The sequence below is a fragment of the Rana temporaria genome, chromosome 2, assembly GCF_905171775.1.
Source record: "Rana temporaria chromosome 2, aRanTem1.1, whole genome shotgun sequence".
Classification (NCBI taxonomy): Eukaryota; Metazoa; Chordata; class Amphibia; order Anura; family Ranidae; genus Rana; species Rana temporaria.
This window is the reverse complement of record NC_053490.1, coordinates 60,206,119-60,227,826: the sequence shown is the minus strand read 5'-3', so window position 1 is coordinate 60,227,826 and position 21,708 is coordinate 60,206,119. Positions and strand designations below refer to the sequence as shown.

The 21,708-nt window shown below is 45.0% G+C and overlaps 1 protein-coding gene across 1 annotated transcript in view; it reads left to right on the top strand.

The window, feature by feature from the left end:
* Nucleotides 1-21,708, top strand: part of GUCY1A2 (guanylate cyclase 1 soluble subunit alpha 2) — a 293,950-nt gene that overhangs the window by 125,571 nt on the left and 146,671 nt on the right. Inside the window, exon 4 of the mRNA XM_040340243.1 lies at nucleotides 14,335-15,059. Coding sequence (XP_040196177.1) covers nucleotides 14,335-15,059 — 725 coding nt within the window. The remainder of the gene's footprint in view (nucleotides 1-14,334; nucleotides 15,060-21,708) is intronic.

Here is a 21,708-nt window from a genome sequence, read left to right as displayed (position 1 = left end):
CCCTTCAAAATTGCACACGCTCGTGGAATGGCGCCAAACTTCGCTACTTAAAAATCCCCATAGGCGACGTATTGCAAGGTATTGGAGTATTGGAGTATTGTGGAGTATTGAGGGTATTGCAGAGTATGGGGGGTATTGCAGAGTATGGGGGGTATTGCAGAGTATGGGGGGTATTGCAGAGTATGGGGGGGTATTGCAGAGTATGGGGGGGTGTTGCAGAGTATGGGGGGGGTATTGCAGAGTATGGGGGGCATTGCACAGTATGGGGGGTATTGCACAGTATGGGGGGGGGTATTGCACAGTATGGGGGGGTATTGCACAGTATGGGGGGTATTGCACAGTATGGGGGGTATTGCACAGTATGGGGGGTATTGCAGAGTATTGCGCAGGGAGGGATGGCTGGATCTGTGACTGCAATTGTCACAGATCCAGCCCACAGTGCTGCTGCTGCCACCCGCTCCCCCCTCCTCTCACACTGTACCGAACGGTACAGAGAGGAGAGGGAGGAACCGGCGTCATTACCGCCGGTTTGTTTACAAGTGATCGCTCCATCATTTGACAGAGCGATCATGTGGTAAACGGCCGCTATCAGCGGCAATTTACCGCGATCCGTGATGTGCCGGGTCCTCTAGACCCGGCGCTCACGGATGATTCCGGGAGCGCGCCCCAGGGGGCACGCGAGAGGAGGATTCTGGGAGGATGTCCCAGTCACGTCCTTCCAGAATAACTCCACCGCGCTGTAGACGTATTTTCTCTATAGCGCGGTGGGAAAGTGGTTAAGCAACAAGTGTCAGAAAAATGGTTAGTCTTTTTAAGTGGTTAAACTGACCTCATTTGCAGACCAAAGTTCATTCCGTTGATCTAAAAAAACAAAACAAATGATACAATGTTTCTTGTTATCTCTTGTTATCACAACACTGAGCAATGTTGTGATAAACTTTGTCTGCTGCTTTTTTTTGTGACAGTTTTGAGCAGAGAATGGCTCTGCACTTGTTACATGAATCATGGAAATGCTGGATTAGGATCATGAGGGGGGGTTGAATCGAGATCATGATTGTTTTAACAATTATTTGTGCAGCTCTAGTAGATAGGGAACAAATTATCTGTCATGTGTTCCACTATCATATTTTTAGGTATTTTCCAAACACTGTGCACAGACTCCTCAGTCACGTTTAGAAAAATGCTTCATAAATAATTTTAACAAGCAATTAAAACCCATGACTTTTATTTATTAATATAGAAAGCGGTGTTCAAAGATAAATAGCTCTAACTAACCAAACAGAAATCTTCATTTAGTGTGACCTTATAGCTAGAGCTAAAACCAAACAAATTCAAAGTTAAAAAACTACAGCAAAGATGCTGTAAAAATATTAATCATTTGGGGCCTGGAGGGGTGGGGGATTGTGTGAGTGACGAGCGCAGTGATGCCACTGCAAATTATTTATTTTGAAAACAGTGTGTATATAATAATTGTGTGATTAAACTTACAAAAGATATATATACTAAACATCGCTCAAGTGTATGATGAACATACACATACAACATAAATATAGTGACAAATAAATGAATATTAAATGTCCAAAAAACTAAGTAGGTGAACCCGTGAATAAATAAAGGTGATAAAGTACAAAAGTTCATAAATGGTAAATAATCTTGTAATCTTCAAAATCTTCCACCACACCAGAAGTGATCAGTGAATCCTCCACCCATCAAAATGGTCACTCACCAGAACGATTTGCCTCACACTCTTGTGTTTTGGCAAAAAAAGCATAAGAGATTTTCCAAATCAAATATAGAATTTTCCAAATCACAATCGCAAAACTCCGTCTATACCAAAGTGATTGGATTGGCTCCACATGAAAATGTGTAAGTCATCTGTGACGAAACATGTCGGGACGTGGCTACACAGCTATCATTTGAATTTGTGAAACAGACGTGCCAGGAAGGTGTGTGTAGCGGTTCGTTTGTAACCAGCGGATGATAGCGGGAGGTTTTTCAAGACTGGGGATCTTTGCCCCAAATGAACCACTATGGCTCAAAATTGATATAGTCCAGAAATATTCAGAAGCCCCTGGACCAGATGTCATACACCCACGGATCCTAAAAGAATTGAGCTCTGTAATTTCAAAGCCATTGTTTCCAATTTTTAGGGACAATTTGACCACTTACATGTACTGTTCGACGGTTCGCCCAGGGGAGCCAACCTGCCGCAGTTCGGGTAGGGGTTAAACGAAGATAACAATGCAAACAAACGTGGATAAACACACAGGGCTGGGACAAGGGGTGGGCAGGAGGGACAACTGTCCTGGGGGCAATGTTTTATTGCAGGAATAGGGGGGAACACTGGCCCTAACCCTAAGGGAAAGGGGGTTGCAGTTTGGCATCTTTGCCCTGGGCACTGGATGACCTTGTCACTGAGCACTGAGCACACAATCGACTTAAAAAAGCAAATAAACACATAATCTGTTATACCCTACTGGGTAAATAAACCAACTTCGGGTGCTGTAAACGTAAAAAATCACCAGTGGTTTAAAAGTCCAGTGTTAATAAAGTTCAATTAAAATAAATTCTTTGTGCAATGTATCCTACTGGAGTGGATTGTGAAAATCAGTTCCAGTGCTGAAAACAACAAGGGGCAGATTCACGTACAGCCGCGTAAAATTGTGCGGGCGTAACGTATCTGATTTACGTTACGCCTCCGCAACTTACACGGGCAAGTGCTGTATTCTCAAAGCACTTGCTCCGTAAGTTGCGGCGGCGTAGAGTAAATCGGCCGGTATAAGCCCGCCTAATTCAAATTTGGATCAGGGGGGCGTGTTTTATGCAAAACTACTGTGACCCGACGTGATTGACGTTTTTTCGGAATGGCGCATGCGCCGTCCGTGGAATTTCCCAGTGTGCATTGCTCCAAAGTACACCTCAAGGAAGTCATTGATTTCGACGTGAACGTAAATGACGTCCAGCCCCATTCACGGACGACTTACGCAAACGACGTAACTTTTAAAAATGTTGACGCGGGAACGACGGCCATATTTAACATTGGCTGCGCCTCATATAGCAGGGGCAACTTTACGCCGGGAAAAGCCTAACGTAAACGTCGTAACTTTACTGCGTCGGCCGCGAGTACGTTCGGGAATTCGTGTATCTAGCTCATTTGCATACTCGACGCAGAATTCGACGGAAACGCCACCTAGCGGTCCAAAAAAAAATGCAGTTAAGATCCAACGGCGTAAGAGACTTACGCCTGTCGGATCTAATGGATATCTATGCGTAACTGATTCTTAGAATCAGGCGCATAGATACGACGGCACAACTTAGAGATACGACGGCGTATCTCGGTTGTGAATCTGGGCCTCAGTGTCCATATAGATATAAATCCAGTGTGCATATAGATGCAATAAATAATTTCTTATGTGCTGTGATTCCACTCCAGTCCGTGCTTCACCACTGTGCAACCTAAGAGCTCACCATAAATGAAGACTAATGCCGCGTACACACGGTCGTTTTTTGTGATGAAAAAAAACGAAATTTTTTAGCATGAAAAAAAACAAAACGACATTGCCTACACACCATCGTTTTTTCAAAATGCTCTAGCAAAGCGCGGTTACGTTCAGCACGTACGGCGGCATTCTGTTCCATTCAAGCTTGCGTCATAACTTGCTTCTGAGCATGCGCGGGTTTAAAAACGTCGTTTTAGCCTACACACGGTGATTTTTTATGACACAAAAAACGACGTTTTGAAAAACGACATAAAAAATTGAAGCATGCTAGAATTTTTTTTTGGTTGTTTTTCAGAAGACATAAAAGAAAGTTTTCCCCACACATGGTCATTTTAAATGACGTTTTTAAAAATTTTGGTTTTTTTTTCATCCCAAAAAACAACCGTGTGTACGCGGCATAGGGCCGCATACACACGATCAGTCCATCCGATGAGAATGGTCCGACGGACCGTTTTCATCGGTTCACCGCTGAAGCAGACTGATGGTCTAATGTGCGTACACACCATCGCTTTCAAAACCGATCGGGTCAGAACGCGGTGACGTAAAACACATGACGTGCTGAAAAAAACAAAGTTCAATGCTTCCAAGCATGCGTCGACTTGATTCTGAGCATGCGCGGATTTTGAACCGATGCTTTTGCGTACTAACCATCGGTTTTGACCTATCGGTCAGCCGTCTATCGGTTCGATTTTAAAGCAAGTTCTCTTTTTTTGGACCGAAGGACAACAGACCGATGGGCCGTACACACGGGCGGTTTGGACCGATGAAACTGAACTTCAGTCCGTTTTCATCGGTTTGGACCGATTGTGTGTACGCGGCCTTATACTTTCATATAGGTCATAGCAAATGGTATGCTATTCTCCTTCACAGGCTGCCTCTTTAAATGGATGCACATCGCCTCTCACGATCACATTATGTAAGCAAAGAAACCCGCCATAGTGAAGTACCAATTATCTTTATCTTAAAAGTAGTAACTCGCATTTAACCACTTCAGCCCCAGAAGATTTGCCCCCTTAATGACCAGGCCAATTTTTTGGCGATACGGCACTGCGCCACTTTAACTGACAATTGCGCGGACGTGTGACGCTGTACCCAAACAAAATTCACGTCCTTTTTCCCCACAAATAGAGCTTTCTTTTGGTGGTATTTGATCACCACTCTGGTTTTAATTTTTTGCACTATAAACAAAAAAAGCAAACATTCTGAAAAAAAATATATATATATATTTTTTACTTTTTGCTATAATAACCAGGCAAGGGTTGTCATAGAATTAAAAAAAATAAGTGGAGAGCTAAGGTTACACTTTTGCTGAGCTCAGTGAGGAGAGCTCTGACAGCTGATTGGAGGGAAGGAACATCCCCTCCGAAACAAGAACAGAGCTAAGGCTGTCAATCAGCTGGGGGTCCCTCCCCTGTCACCATTTTGTTTCTTGGAGTCAGGAAAACTTATCAGAAGTGATTCATGCTGATAGCAGAGGAATACTATTGAGGCATATGCTTTGTTCCTATTTCATGCCTGAGGGTTAACCACTTTAAAGTAAATGCTTACATATACCCATTGAATTGACTAGTTTCAAGTGATACACTGAGATGAAACAAATCCTCCCACATATAAGATAAGTGTTTATCTTCTGTTTAACTGTTTATCTTCAGCCCTCTCTTCTCTATGGCTTCCTAAAGCAAACATTTTGCACAGCATTTCTGATATTTCAGAGGTATGGGCAACGATCTGATGTCACACACTGCATTGCATAGTGCAGGGAGCTGAGTGTAATCTGAGACCTGGGTGGTGGGAATGGACACATACCCCTCTACACAGTTACATAGGGAAACATGCACAGCAGAGGATGTGTGCGGGAGGAGAGAGAGGTCCATCTCCTGGGATTGTCTGATGTCAAGGGTGGGTTGAGGCAAATACTCATTATAGAAGGATATGCTTTGCTTATTTTTCATTACAGAGATTTGCGAAAATATTAAATCTCAGGAGTCATTCAAACATATTGCAACATTAAAACTACAATAAACATCTTAACCACTAGCCGACCAGCCGCCGTCATTCTACGGCGGCAGGTCGGCTCTCCTGGGCGAGACCACGTCATTCTACGTCGGCTCTTTGAGCCGCCACTAGGGGCACGCGCGCGCCCCCCGCTCGCCCCCGACTCCCGTGCGTGTGCCCGGCGGGCGCGATCGCCGCCGGGCACACGCGATCGCTCGTTAGAGAGCGGGGACCAGGAGCTGTGTGTGTAAACACACAGCTCCCGGTCCTGTCAGCGGGGGAAACGCTGATCTTCTGTTCATACAATGTATGAACAGAAGATCAGTGTTTCCCCTAGTGAGGCCACCCCCCCCCCCCCGTAAGAACACACAAGGGACATACTTAACCCCCTTCCCCGCCCCCTAGTGTTAACCCCTTCACTGCCAGTGGCATTTTTATAGTAATCCAATGCATTTTTATAGCACTGATCGCTATAAAAATGCCAATGGTCCCAAAAATGTGTCAAAAGTGTCCGAAGTGTCCGCCATAACGTTGCAGTACCGGAAAAAAATCGCTGATCGCCGACATTACTAGTAAAAAAAATATATTAATAAAAATGACATAAAAATACCCCCTATTTTGTAAACGCTATAACTTTTGCGCAAACCAATCAATAAACGCTTATTGCGATTTTTTTTTTACGAAAAATAGGTAGAAGAATACGTATCGGCCTAAACTGAGGAAAAAAAATGTTTTTTTATATATTTTTGGGGGATATTTATTATGGCAAAAAGTAAAAAATATTCATTTTTTTCAAAATTTTCGCTCTATTTTTGTTTATAGCGCAAAAAATAAAAACCGCAGAGGTGATCAAATACCACCAAAAGAAAGCTCTATTTGTGGGGAAAAAAGGACACCAATTTTGTTTGGGAGCCACGTCGCACGACCGCGCAATTGTCTGTTAAAGCGACGCAGTCCCGAATCGCAAAAAGTACTCTGGTCTTTGGGCAGCAATATGGTCCGGGGGTTAAGTGGTTAAAGTGCTTCTAAAGGCTCAATGCTTATTACCTTAATGCATAAAAAAAAAAAAACTTCTGGGTGCAGGTCTAACCCCCCAGCCCCCCTTACACTAAAGGGGCTGTAAAGTCAGAAGGTTTTTTATCTTAATGCATTAAGATAAAAAGCCTTCTGTGTTCAGCAGACCCCCTTTGGCCCCCTAATACTAATCTGAGCCCCATCTCTGTCCAGCGATGTCACCCAGTGTCTTGGACATGCGGGACACTCTCTCCTGTTTGGCTAAGACACAGCAGCGGCGCCATTGGTTCCCGCTGCTGTCAATCAAAAATTACTAGCCAATCAGGAGAGAGGGGGGTGGGACAGGCCATGGCTCAGTGTCTGAATGGACAGAGGGAGCTGTGACTTAGCTTGGGTGCCCCCATTGGGAGCTGCTTGCTGTGGAGGGCACTCAACAGGAGGGAGGGGCCAGAGCACAGAAGAGTCGCCAGAGAAGAGGCAGATGTGGGCTGCTCTGTGCAAAACCACTGCAAAGAACAGGTAAGTATAACATGATTATTTTTATAGAAAAAAAAAGCGAGACTTTACATTCACTTTAACTGAGCCCGAACTTGATTCAGCGATGTCCGTGAGAGCAGTGGCTCTCTAGTGTCTCTCTCTCCCCATTGGCTCACACAGCAACCAGGGCCATTGGCTCTTGCTGCTGTCAATCAAAGCCAGTGAGCCAATGAGGAGAGACCAGAGGGTGGGGCCGAGCCACGCTTTGAGTGCGAATGGACACTCTCTCGTACCCACATAGCATGAGGCTTGCTTTTGGGAGCACTCGCCAAGGGGTAGGGGCCAGGACCTCTGGTGGGGCACCCAAATTGAAAAGGATTGGGGCTGCTTTGTGCAAAAACATTGCAAATAGCAGGTATGTATAACATGTTTGTTATTTATATATTTTTTATTCTTTCCTTTAGAGTCGGTTCACACTGCAGCGGCACGACTTCGGGGGCGACTCTGCAAGTCGTCCTGAGGACGACTTCAGAGGCGATTTGCAAAACGACTTCTGTATAGAAGTCAATGCAGGTCGCCCCGAGCCGCCCCCGAAGTCGTACAGGAACCTTTTTTCTAAGTCGGAGCGATTTGCGTCTCTCCTATTAGAACGGTTCCATTTCATTCAATGGGACGCGACTTGTCAAGCGGCTGAGCCACCTGTCGTGTCGCCCCAGTGTGAATCGGGTCTTAGAGTTACTTTCATTTAGCATTCCCTATTTACTCCAAAACATTTTACTGAAATGATGCAATTTTGCCAAAATGTATCTATTTTGCACAAGTTTTGTTGAAACAAAAACACCCAATTTTGCTCATGGTTAATTGTAAACCTGGACGCAAGGCATCAGGGCTGGACTGGGACAAAAATTTGGCCCTGGACTTGATCCAGACTGGCCCACTTTGACAGGTCTCTCCCATGGCGGCCGGACAACTCTCGCACCCCCCGCCACCTCTCCCCCTTCACTAGCCACTAGCCATTCTAGTTTATTAGAGTAGAACGGCTGGTACTGGTACTCTTATAGGCAGTGCCAGTGGGGAAGCTAGACATTATTTCACCTGCGGCAAAGAATCAGTTCGGTGCTCCCCCTTATGGGACAAGATTAGGCAGACGTGAGAAACTCCCAGGCCATAGCTGCTGAGTCAGCTGTCTGTCCCCTCCCCCATGCTCCTCTGTCGTTGTCCCTGCTCCTCCCCCTGCTTCTCTGTTCCCCCCAGGTGAGCGATGCAGAGAGGGAGAGGAGGTGAGCGCTACGGGAAGGGAGAGACAGAGGAGCAGAGGGGGCGGCGGTCCCCTGTCACTGAAGCCGGCCCACTGAGCCATCGGCCCACCGGGAAACTCCCTGTAGTCCCAATGGCCAGTCCATCCCTGCAAGGCATGGATGGCATGAGTGAACAGATTTTTAATTTTCATAATAAAGTTGACCCCTTTACCACATCTGAATTTTTAGAGGTTCCTTGTTTTTATTTATTTGTTTTATATATAAATGCAGAGACAAATGTTGTAACCATTTTTAGATCACCGTTCCTTTCAGTTCCTGCCCCAGAGGAGCATGCATTCTCATTCCAGATTCCCAGATACCCATGCATTTCCAAATAAAAAACTGGAGCCAGTTAACCTATCAGTATGTTTTGGCGTTGTGGAAGGAGACCCCTGAAAAAAACATTTACCGTACATGCAAGTGGGACAATTAGTACAGAGAGAGGACAGGAGAAGAGACGCTTGAGAGAGGATATGATTTCAATTTACAAATATCGTCCTTGTGACCCCACAATAGGGATAAAACTTTTTTGTGGCAGGGAGTTTTACAAGACATGTGGCCACTCATTAAAATTAGAACAAAAGAGGTTTAACCTTAACCACTTCAGCCCTGAAATATATTACCCCCTTCCTGACCAGAGCACATTTTGCGATACGGCACTGCTTAGCTTTATCTGACAATTGCGCGGTCGTGCGACGTGGTACCCAAACAAAATTGACGTCCTTTTTTTTCCACAAATAGAGCTTTCTTTTGGTGGTATTCGATCACCTCTGCGGTTTTAATTTTTTGCGCTATAAAAAAAAGAGAGACAATTTAAAAAAAAAAACAATATTTTTTACTTTTTGCTATAATAAATATCTCCAAAAAATTTATAATTTTTTTCCCCTCAGTTTAGGCCGATATGTATTCTTCTACATATTTTTGGTAGAAAAAATGTGTATATTGATTTGCGCAAAAGTTATAGCATCTACAAAATAGTTGATAGATTTATGGCATTTTTATTTAAAAAATGTTTTATTAGTAATTGTGACTGCGGCATTAGAGTGGACACATCAGACACTTTTGACGCTATTTTGGGACCATTGTCATTTATACAGCGATCAGAGCTATAAAAATGCACTGATTACTGTGTAAATGACACTGGCAGGGAAGGGGTTAAACACTAGGGGGCGATACGTGTGTCATAGGGAGTTATTCTAACTGTAGGGAGATGGTCTCACAACAACATGACAGAGATCACTGCTCCTGATGACAGGGAGCAGTGGATCCCTGTCATGTTGCTAGGCAAATTTTTTACGTTGTTTGCGTAAGTCGTCCGTGAATCATGATTTACGTCGTTTACGTCCACGTCTAAATCAATAGGCCCGTGCGGCATACTTAGCCGCAATGCACACTGGGAAATGTAGGCACCTGGCGCATGCGCAGTTGAAAAAAAAACGTAAAAAACGTAAGGTCAAGCACAATTAGCATACAACACGCCCCCCTAACACACATTTGAATTCGGCGCCCTTACGCCCGCCCACTTTAGGCTACGCCGCCGTAACATAGCAGGCAAGCACATTGAGAATCATGTACTTGCCTAGCTAACTTACGGCGGCGTAGCCTAAACACGCTAAGCTACGCCGCCGCAAGTTTAGGCACTTCTCTCTGAATCTACCTATAAAACTTATATTTAAACTGGGAAAGTTGGCAAGTATGAAGCAGCTGCTTTGGGCCCTGCAACAATGACAGGGCCCAGGGCAGCTGTCCCTTTTGCCCTGCCTTAAAGACGGCACTGATTGAAGGGAAATCTCCTCAATTAAAACAAAGATTCTAAAAAAGCTTGACAGAGTTTTAACTCATCCCTACTCTTTAAGAAATATAGTTTGGCGTTTGGAATACTTTAACCCCCCTGGTGGTATTCCCGAGTCTGACTCGTGGTGAGATTTTTGTGCTAGGATCGGTAACCCTGAGTCAGACTCGGGCTTGCCTCGCTGGATCCACAGACAGTGTTTACTTACCTTGTCCCTGGATCCAGCGATGCCACCGCGCTGTGTGAGCGAGCGGGACCTCGCTCGATTCACACAGCGTCCTCCTGTGCCGCCAATCACCGTTCCCTGCGACGTTACGACGCACGGGAGCAGAGAACGGCGCCAAATTCAAAAACGTAAACAAACACATTACATACAGTATACTGTAATCTTTTAGATTACAGTACTGTATGTAAAAAATACACACCCCCCTTGTCCCTAGTGGTCCGTCCAGTGTCCTACATGCACTTTTATATAATAAAAACTGTTCTTTCTGCCTGCAAACTGTAGATTGTCCATAGCAACCAAAAGTGTCCCTTTATGTCAAAAATGGTTTTAGAGCAGCTAGAAAACAGCGATAATAAATTATAATCCTCATTTGAGGCACATTGTGTTCGTCTCTTCTCCCCAGTTTCTCTAAGGATAGCTGTGATCTACCGGCCCCCTGGCCCAGTATCATCCTTTCTGGATGACTTCTCTGCCTGGCTACCCTACTTTCTCTCTTCTGAAATCCCCACAATCATTCTTGGCGACTTCAACATCCCTACTAATGCTAGCACTCCTGCAACTTCAAAACTTCTCAGTCTAACCTCCTCCTTTGACCTGAAGCAATGGATACAGGCTCCTACTCACTCCGAAGGCAATACCCTTGACCTTGTCTTTTCCCACCTATGCATTCCACGTAACCTCTCCAACTATCCTTACCCCCTATCTGATCACTACCTTATTAACTTCACTCTCTCCTTCTCCTCCACCTCCTCTCCACCCAAACGCCTAACAGTTTCTCGTAGAAACCTTCACCATATCAACCCTTCTCTTCTATACTCTGCGACTGACCACCTCTACGACAAAATCGCACCCCTGTCCTGCACTGACCTAGCCACTTCTGTCTACAACACTTCACTTCTAGCATCACTGGACAGACTGGCCCCCCTCACTACACGCAGAATAAGGCCCCGCCCTCTTCAACCCTGGCAAACAGATGATACCAGAAGTCTGAAAAAACACAGCCGTGCCCTTGAGCGCCAGTGGCGCAAGAGCAAGTCCAAGGAAGACTTCGTCCAGTATAAATCTGCCCTCCAAAAATACAATTCCAGCCTCCTCACTGCCAAGCAGACCTATTTCATCACCCTCATTAAAAACTTATCATCCCGTCCCCGTCAACTCTTCTCTACCTTCAACTCTCTACTTTGTCCCCCACTGCCTCCACCCACCAACTCACTCACTGCCCAGGAGATCGCCAATCACTTCAAACAGAAGATTGATACAATTCGCAAGGAGATCTCTACTGTTCAGATACCCTCCACACTTCCCACCTCATGCCCACAGGTACAATCTTTACTTCCCTCTTTCAACCCCACCACTATAGACGAGGTCGCTAAATTACTTGCCAACGTCCATCTTACCACCTGCGCTCTGGACCCTGTTCCCTCGCAAATGCTACGTTCACCCTCTGACTCTATTCTACATTCTCTAACCCACATCTTCAATCTCTCCCTCTCTTCTGGCATCTTCCCTAACTCTTTGAAACATGCACTAGTCAGCCCCATACTTAAAAAGCCCTCACTGGACCCATCCAATCTTGACAACCTACGTCCCATCTCCTTGCTCCCCTTTTTATCCAAACTCCTTGAACGTCTAGTCTACAACCGACTGAGCGTACACCTTGCTGATAATAACCTTCTTGATCCCTTTCAGTCTGGATTTCGTCCTCAACATTCCACAGAAACTGCTCTCCTAAAACTTACAAACGATATACTAACGGCCAAAACTAAGGGACACTATTCTGTGCTCCTACTCCTGGACCTCTCTGCCGCCTTTGATACGGTTGACCACCCACTCCTCCTCAAAAAACTTCACACCTTTGGTCTCCGTGACTGTACTCTTCGCTGGTTCTCTACTTACTTATCCAACCGTACCTTTAGCGTTACTTACAATTCTACTTCCTCCTCTCCTCTTCCATTCTCAGTTGGGGTCCCCCAAGGTTCTGTTCTTGGACCTCTCCTATTTTCAATCTACACCTCCTCCCTGGGTCAGCTGATAGCCTCCCACGGCTTCCAATACCATCTCTACGCTGACGACACTCAAATTTATTTCTCTACCCCTCAACTCACTAGCTCATTTTCCTCACGTATCACTAATTTACTATCAGATATTTCACTTTGGATGTCGCACCACTTCCTCAAACTCAATCTATCTAAAACGGAACTTATCATTTTCCCTCCCCCACGTGCCTCTTCCCCTGATCTCTCTGTCAAAATTAATGGCACAACTATCAGCCCATCCCCACATGCCAAGGTCCTAGGTGTAGTCCTGGACTCTGAACTGTCCTTTAAACCTCACGTCCAATCACTGTCCAAATCTTGCCGCCTCAACCTTCGCAACATCTCCAAAATACGCCCCTTTCTAACCAATGACACCACAAAGCTCTTAATCCACTCCCTGGTCATCTCTCGCCTTGATTACTGCAATTCCCTTCTCATTGGCTTACCTCTGCATACTCTAACCCCCCTTCAGTCCATCATGAATGCTGCTGCCAGACTCATCCACCTTACCAAACGCTCTGTCTCTGCTTCCCCTCTCTGTCAATCCCTCCATTGGCTTCCACTCACCCAAAGAATTAAATTCAAACTATTAACTACTACCTACAAAGCCATCCACAACTCTGCCCCCAGCTACATCACTGACCTAGTCTCTAAATACCAACCTAATCGTTCTCTTCGCTCTTCTCAAGACCTCCTACTCTCTAGCTCTCTCATCACCTGCTCCCATGCTCGTCTCCAGGACTTCTCCAGAGCCTCTCCAAGCCTATGGAACTCCTTACCCCAATCTATCCGCCTATCTCCTTCTCTACTAGCTTTTAGAGGATCCCTGAAAACCCTCCTCTTCAGAGAAGCCTATCCTACCCACACCTAACAACTGTATTTGCATTTGAGTCCATCTGATCATCCCCCACAGCTACTACCCTTTGTTCCACTTGACCCTCCCTTCTAGATTGTAAGCTCTAACGAGCAGGGCCCTCTGATCCCTCCTGTATTGAATTGTATTGTGACTGTACTGTCTTCCCTGATGTAAAGCGCTGCGCAAACTGTTGGCGCTATATAAATCCTGTATAATAATAATAATAATAATAATCACTTGCAGAATTGAGCGATAGCGATTTGTGGGGAAATTCATCATAAAAAAATAAAAGTAATGACAGCGACAATTCTGCAACTGAGCAAATTTCAGTGATTTTGAGTTGATTACATTATTGAATAATTTTTATTAGAATTATATTATCATTTGTTATAATTATTTATAATTATTTATTATATTATAATTTATAATTTTGTTTTTAAAAAAAAATTCATACCAGGGATCCCTACAAGACTCTTCTTTGGTCAGATTTAAGTGCGTTATTCCTGATGCCGCATACACACCATCACTTTATGTGATGAAAAAAAACGACATTTTCTGTGAAGTAAAAAATGACGTTTTTGAAACTTCAATTTTCAAAGACGAAGTTGCCTACACACCATTGTTTTTCTCACAATGTTCTAGCAAAGCGAGGTTACGTTCTCACCACTTTTTCCATTGAAGCTCGCTTCATAAGTAGCTTCTGGGCATGCGCGGGTAAAAACAACTTTTTAAACAACGTTTTTTGCTACACACGGTCAATTTCTGTGAAGTAAAACATGACGTTTTGAAAAACGACACATAAAGTTGAAGCATGCTTCAATTTTTTTTGGTCGTTTTTTACAAGACATAAAACGACGTTTTCCCCCACACACGGTCAATTAAAGTGACGTTTTTAAAAACGTCGTTTTTTTTCATCACATAAAGTGATGGTGTGTACGGGGCATAAGAATTACAGGCCTACAGTATAAAACGCCAAATTTCCTTGCAAATAATGGTACCGCTTTCAGCACCTTTTTTCTGAAAGAATCATACCGCCAGGGAGGTTAATGTTCAGTGTGTAGAACTCACTAAAAACTGACCCTGCAATAGCAAATAATGTCAAATAATTTTGTATAATAATGTGTATTTGCACAATTTTAGGTCTCAAGTTTGAAGACTTACAAGAAAGATTTGGCGAGGAGTTCTTCAGCCTTTGCTTTGAGGAGAATGAAAGGGTCCTCCGAGCTGTTGGTGGAACTTTGCACGACTTCTTCAACGGGTTTGATGCTTTGCTGGAACATATTAGGACTTCAATCGGAAGACAGGTGTCTTTGGAATCCCCTTCTTTCCTATGCAAAGAGCTTGCCGATGGGACCCTTGTGCTCAGTTGCTTCCATCTCCATCCCATCGTAGGATTTTCCATGCTTGGTATGATAAAGGCGGCTGCAAAAAGGATCTACATGCTTAAAGTTGTGGTGGAACAGATCAACAACACCAATGAGAATGTGTTTCCTGAAATTATTAGCCCGGGTAACTGTAACAATCTGTACTATAAAATCAAGGAATGTGATAATGCAAATATCGCTAAATTACCTCCACATAGATCATCCAGACTTCCGTCTGATTTGAGGATAAGTATCAACACCTTCTGTCGAGCATTCCCCTTCCACCTGATGTTCGACCCAAATATGCTGATCCTCCAGCTAGGTGAAGGACTTAGAAAGCTGATAAAATGTGAAATTCACAAACTGATGAAGTTTTATGATAATTTTGAAATAGTGTCCCCGAAAATCGTCTGTACTTTTGAACAGGTCCTCCTGAGACTGTCTACGCCCTTTGTCATACGGAACATTCTAGATTCTTCCAATGTGGAGAATCCAGACAAGGTAAGGGTCTCCAGAATTGAGTGCTCATACAAGTACCACAAATTGTTGTACAGAATTTCTGTGTATCCATGTTGGATTGAACAGAGAGAGTTGGTATGTAACATCATTTTGAGTTTAGCCTCATATAGAACTCAATAATAGTTTAGCAAAAAGAACCATCATTAAAATTTAAATGTGTCATCATTTCCCATGAGTCTCTGGGCAGTACTGTGATCAGTGGCTGGTTAACTGCGCATGCTCGTGATCGATGGGGGCATGCTGGTTACCCAGCATGCACCTCTTCAACGCTTATCCAGGAAGAATGAGCGATTGGGCTTCAGATGCCCACAATCATGATGGAAAGGGCCACAACAGGAGGGACAAAATCATGAGTATGAAATTTAGATTTAAAGGGTTGTAAAGGAATTTATTTGTTATCTTAATAGCTTCCTTTACCTTAATGCAGTGCTGTTTTCATGTCCTCATTGTTAGTTTTTGCTCTCAAGTTGCTGTAATTCTTCTCTGATCTCCACACTTCCTGGTTGTCTGTTTCCTGGTAACCACAGTACTGGGAGCTTTCTCTCTGTGGTCACTAATCAAGGAGGTGTGATTACTGTGTGTCTAAAACCCCACAGCACCAATCAGTTTCGTTTTCCAAACCATCACTGCCCTGTATTGGCTCTGTGGCTCTGTACAGCAGAGAAGCAGGAAACAACATGCAAAAACAAAACTAGAAACTACAGGTACATTATAGCAGGGGTCCCCAACCCCCGGGCCGCGGCCCACTGCCGGGCCGTAGCCTGTTTGCAGCCGGGCCGCCGACAAGGCTGCACTTTCAGGGGTTTCAGCGGTGGCGGACGAGCAGAGAGATGACATCATCTCTCGCCGCCCGCCACACATCACAGCTGCTCTGCCCTCACAGCCAGCCGTGATTAGCTGTCTGGCTAATTGATCGAGTATGTTTTATTCGCCCGCCCGCACCACCGTCCAGTGCTTACAGACTGCCGCAAACACTACACTGAGTTTCGGCGGTTCCATCCTCACTGGCAAGTGACAAGCGGCACCGGGCATGTGGCAAACTGCACCTGGCAAGTGACAAGCGGCACCTGGCAAGTGACAAGCGGCACCTGGCAAGTGACAAGCGGCACCTGGCAAGTGGCAAACTGCACCTGACAAGTGGCAAACTGCACCTGGCAAGTGGCAAACTGCACCTGGCAAGTGACAAGCGGCACCTGGCAAGTAACAAGCCGCATCTGTTGGCAAGTGACAAGCCGCATCTGTTGGCAGGCGACGGTGGCAAGCTGAATTTGGTAGCAGGCGATGGTGGCAAAAGACACGCTGCATCTGGTGGTAGGCGACGGTGGCAAGTGACACACTCGGGGGTCTCACTGATTCTGCATTATGGTGAGTTGAACTATTTCTTTTTTTTATTACATTGTAATAATGGAAATTATGCGCTTCAATCATCCTAACACCATATCAACCATGGTTCCGGGATGATCGAAGCGCAAACACCAGCCATTGCCTCAACAAATCGCCCGCAAAATATCTTTTCGTTGGACTTCTGAAAGACTCATGGCGGACTTTTGCACGGTCAAAATTCCGACCGTGTGTACAAGGCATTAGAGGAATTCTATATTAGTTGCTCAGTAGTGAAATGAAAGTAATATTCTCATAATTATGGCCACTATTACGCTAAACAAGGCAAAAGAGATGCAGTTATTTGGTAATTATTTTGGCTATGCCAGAAATGGAACACTTGATTGTGCTTTGGAAGGTTTATAATTTACAATATCATTTCATGCTCGCTTGTTATTACACTGATTGCTCCTCCATTTACTGAATAAAAGCTTTTACAACATTAATGACTTAAACCAATAGATGAGTCAAATTAAAGAGGAAATTATTCAAACACAGTGCAGCTTAACCTTTGAAGGAATTGCCTTTATACAAAAATGTTCAAATGAAATCCTGGCTGCTAGCTAATGCTGCAGATTGTGTTTAATTATTGCAAATTTAGAGAAAGCTTACAGGGAAATAATCATGTTTTATATATTCTTTATTTGGTGTATTTAGGACAAAAAAAGTATAATGACCAATATGACATATAAATATGTGTAAGCTGTTGGGAAAACCTGATTGCATTGCACTGAAAGATCTGCTGGAGCTGTTCATCTAACCCAGGGGTGTCAAACTCAATTTCATCGGGGGCCGCATCAGCTATATGATTGCACTCAAAAGGGCCGGTTGTATCTGTAAGATTAGATGTCCAGTGCATCCCCTCCCCTTACATTAGATGTCAAGAGTCACCCCACCATCAGAAGTTAAGTCCCCCACTCTCCCTTACATCACAGTGCACCCCCCTTACCTTATGCTGTTGCTGGGAAGAAGCTGGATGCATTGCTTGAAAGCTAAAAGTACATGTAAGGCCCCTTTCAGACGGACGGCTGTTTTGCCGAAGTAAAAAGCACTACCAATGTTTTGTGAAATTCAAGGCTCCAGGCACTGCGATTAACTGCATTTGCACATTGCGATTACATGCGTTTACGTGCGTTTAATTGCGGCCGCGTTTAGCTGCGGTATTCATTTCCATAGCAACCCTTTTTATTTTTTGGGATTATGATATGCTTCCTTTTGTTCTTTTTTTTTTCCCAACGCTGCTATCCGCAGTTGACAAAAAAGACTGCGATTACCTGCGGTTATGTGCATATAGCTGCGTTATATCGCACCTGGATGCATTCAATTCTATTTTTTCTATTCGCACCAAACCGCATGTAACGAAATCGCACGTAAACGATGTGTGTGAATTGGGCCATAGGAAAACATTGTGTGCTTTTAGCTGCGGTAGAAAAATAGAAAATCCGCAGCTAAAAGCACCATTCTCACCTTCCATCTGAAAGGGGCCTTAGGGTCTGGAGGAGGACCAGAGAAGGACTGGAGCTCTCCTGCAACTGCAGGAGAGGTGCAAGGGCTGCATGAAATGGCCTGGAGGGCCGGATTCAGCCTGCGGGTCTTGTGTTTGACACCTGTAACCTGATATACATATATATATATATACTGTATGTACACACTATATTATCAAAAGTACTGGGACGCCTGCCTTTACACCCACATGAACTTTAACCACTTAAGGACCGCTGCACGACTATATACAGTACCTGCCGCCGATATTGTGTTTCCAGCGCAATGGGATCAGGCTGGAAATCACCGCTACGAGGCTGTGCTTCTCATGCTCGCCACCCCCACGAGATGCAGCGCATCCATAGGAATCCATTAGGAGCGACACAGCTCGGCGCTTGCTTCCGCGACGGGGCTCGCAGGTGTCAATCTCGCTGATAACAGAAGTGAGATTGACACAATATCGCAGTCAGGTACTGTATGTTGACAGAATGGCACGGCTGGGCACATGGACGTATATATGTCCTCTTTAAGAACCCAGCCGTGGGTCGCGAGTGCGCCGCCGGCGGCACGCTCGCGACCCAGTCCGAAGCTCCGTGACCGCGCCCGCAGGACCCGCGGACCCAATCGCCGATGGTGTTCCGTGATCGGGTCACAGGAGCTGAAGAACGGGGAGAGGTGTGTGTAAACAAACCTTCCCCGTTCTTCTCTGTGGCAGTGTCAGTGATCGTCTGTTCCCTGATATAGGGAATGACGATCAGTGACGTCACACGTCCAGCCCTGCCCCCCTACAGTAAGAAACACACATGAGGTCACACTTAACCCCTACAGCGCCCCCCTAGTGGTTAACCCTTTCACTGCCAGTGTCATTTTCACAGTAATCAGTGCATTTTTATAGCACTTTTCGCTGTGAAAACGACAATGATCCCAAAAATGTGTCAAAAGTGTCCGATGTGTCCCCCATAATGTCGCAGTCACGAAAAAAATCGATGATCGCCGCCATTAGTAGTAAAAAAAAAAAATATTAATTAAAAATGCCATAAAACTATCCCCTATTTTGTAAACGCTATAAATTTTGCGCAAACCAATCGATAAACGCTTATTGCGATTTTTTTATTTATTTTTTAACCAAAAATAGGTAGAAGAATACGCATCGGCCTAAACCAATCTTTTTTGGGGATATTTATTATCGCAAAAAGTAAAAAATATTGATTTTTTCAAAATTGTTGCTCTATTTTTGTTTATACCTTGCTTTGTGCTCTTGTCCAAATTATTTGGTGTGGGGTTGTTTTTCAGGTGTTGGGATTGGTCCCTTAGTTCCAGTGAAGGGAACTCTTAAAGCATCAGCATACCAATACATTTTGGACATTTTGCTCCCAACTTTGTGAGAATAGTTTGGGGATGGTCCCTTCCTTTTCCAACATGACTGTGCACCAGTGTACAAACATGGTATATAAAGACATGGATGAGCAAGTTTGGGGTGGATCCTGAGAATATTGTTGGGATTCTCCCAGAGCCTGGAGCAGCTTTGCTACATCAGCTAAAGGCAATTGTCCATTTTTAGCTTACTCTGGATGAGTTTAGTGGCCTCTTGTTTAGCCCATAGGATCCCAACATGCTAGTAGGGCCAATTTAGACAGGATCTGATTACCTACCAGCATGTCTTTGGAGTATGGAAGGAAACCAGAGTACCTGGCGGAAACCCACGCAGGCACAGGGAGAACATGCAAACTTCAGGCAGATGGTGTCATGGTTGGGATTCGAACCAGCAACACTGTGCTAACCACTTCATCACTGTGTTGCCCCTGGATCACAGAAGAGCAAGTACATAAAATATTGGTTTAAAAACATATTATCCTAAAATGAAATCCTGACTCTCAACATTGTAGTTTCCTTTTAGTATTGCAGAAGAGAGGAGAAGTAGACATTTTTCTTAATTCTTCCAGGGATAAATGCTAGAGTACATGGTAGACAGGGCCGGATTTCAGACAAGGCCAACAAGGCCAGGCCTCGGGGCGGCAGTGGGTGCAGGGGCGGCATTGCAGCTGAGAGGAGAGGACAATTTTATTTCGGGAGTCCCCCCAGGTCATGTGACGGATGGTGAGAGGAGAGAAAACAGAAGGAAGAGGAGGTGAGATGGTTCTCAATGTCATATTCGGCAGCAGCACCCCCTCCCGCTTCTCAGTGTCCTGCCGAAAAAGTCCCCTGGCGGATAATATCCCTCCTGTACTGCGCAGGCGGGGGCGGCATTGAAGGACCCGGCCTTGGGGCGGCAAAGGGAGTAAATCCGAGCCTGATGGTAGAGTCTTATGTTAAAAGGCATGCTGTTATATAGTAATGTGTCTGCACTAGGTTAGGTTGAGGGAGAGCTGGTGTAAAAGCCCATTCCAAAACCATGTTTTTTTTTTTTTATATGAAGTGGCAACTATAACAGTCGCCACTCTTTTTGGAAATGTTTCCACAACATTTTGGAATGAGGACTTATGCCCATTAAACCAAAATAGTGTGTAAGGTCAGGTACTGCTGGCTCATAATAGACATTTCTATTCATCAAAAGGAGAATGTAGGGTTGAGGTCAAGGATCTCCGCAGGCCATTTAAAGGGGTTGTATGGGTTTGTTTTAAAAAAAATAAAAAAATAATAGTTAGTTATAGTACCTCCGCTGTGCAGCTAGTTTTGCACAGAGTGGCCCCCATCCACGTCTTCTGGGGTCCCTCTGCGGCTGTCTAGGCTCTTCCCCGCTTCTGGTAACCCCCCAGGGAAGCACACTCCTAAGGGGGTTACCTTATGGGCGCGCTCCCGAGTCCTGTAGCTGGCGTCCATAGCCGCGGACTACAGGACTCACCCCGCCCCTCGCGTCATTGGAGTTGATTGCCCTGGGGTGTCTTGAGGTTTCTTCAGGGGTGCCTTGGAAAAATGCCTAAAAATGTTATCAAAAATGGTATACAAGTCAGCAGGTGGCAAGCCTGCCTTTTAGTTACACAAAGCCATGTGTTTTTATTATGCACCATTATGACTTTCTAGACATTGGCATCCTAACAACCAATGACATCATCAGTTAATAAGGAGGATGTCTGTTGCCTCCACAGCATCCTTGTTTGACCCTCCTGTGCCCCTTTACCTGAGCACTGGGTTGATATTAGCTAAATGATGGCAAGGAAATGAGGGAGAAGAGAAACATTGGAATACTAGTCAGTACCTGTGTGCAAAAGTGTACCGTATTTATCGGCGTATACTGCACACTTTTTTGCCCTTAAAATCAGGGCAAAATCGTGGGTGGGCAATATACGCCGATACTTGCTTCCCGCGCTGTGTTTGAACGCGGCCGAGCGCAGTACACTCGGGTACACTCGGCCATGCTCGGCTCCCCTCGTGGTTATGCGAGAGAAGCCGAGAGGAGCTGAGCGTGGCCGAGCATGGCCGAGCGTGCCCGAGTGTACTGCGCTCGGTATATTCGGCGGCGGCGTTCAAACACAGTGTGTGAAGCGGGGATCGGCTCAGAGACCAGCGCGGGAGAAGCGGGGAGGACATAACGAAGGCCGCAGACGGACGCTGGACCAGACAAGGCCGCCGATGGACGCCGGGCAAGACACCAAAACTGTAAGTAATAAAATAAAAAAATCAGGAATTTCACGTAAAGATTAGAGGTGCACGCTCTACGCCGGTGCGCGCAATAGGCAGATAAATACGGTATTTGCTTTGGAAGAATAAATCACCTCTAACGTTGGGTGTCCTACACGTGGATGTTGTTGCATTATGTAAAGCTATTGGA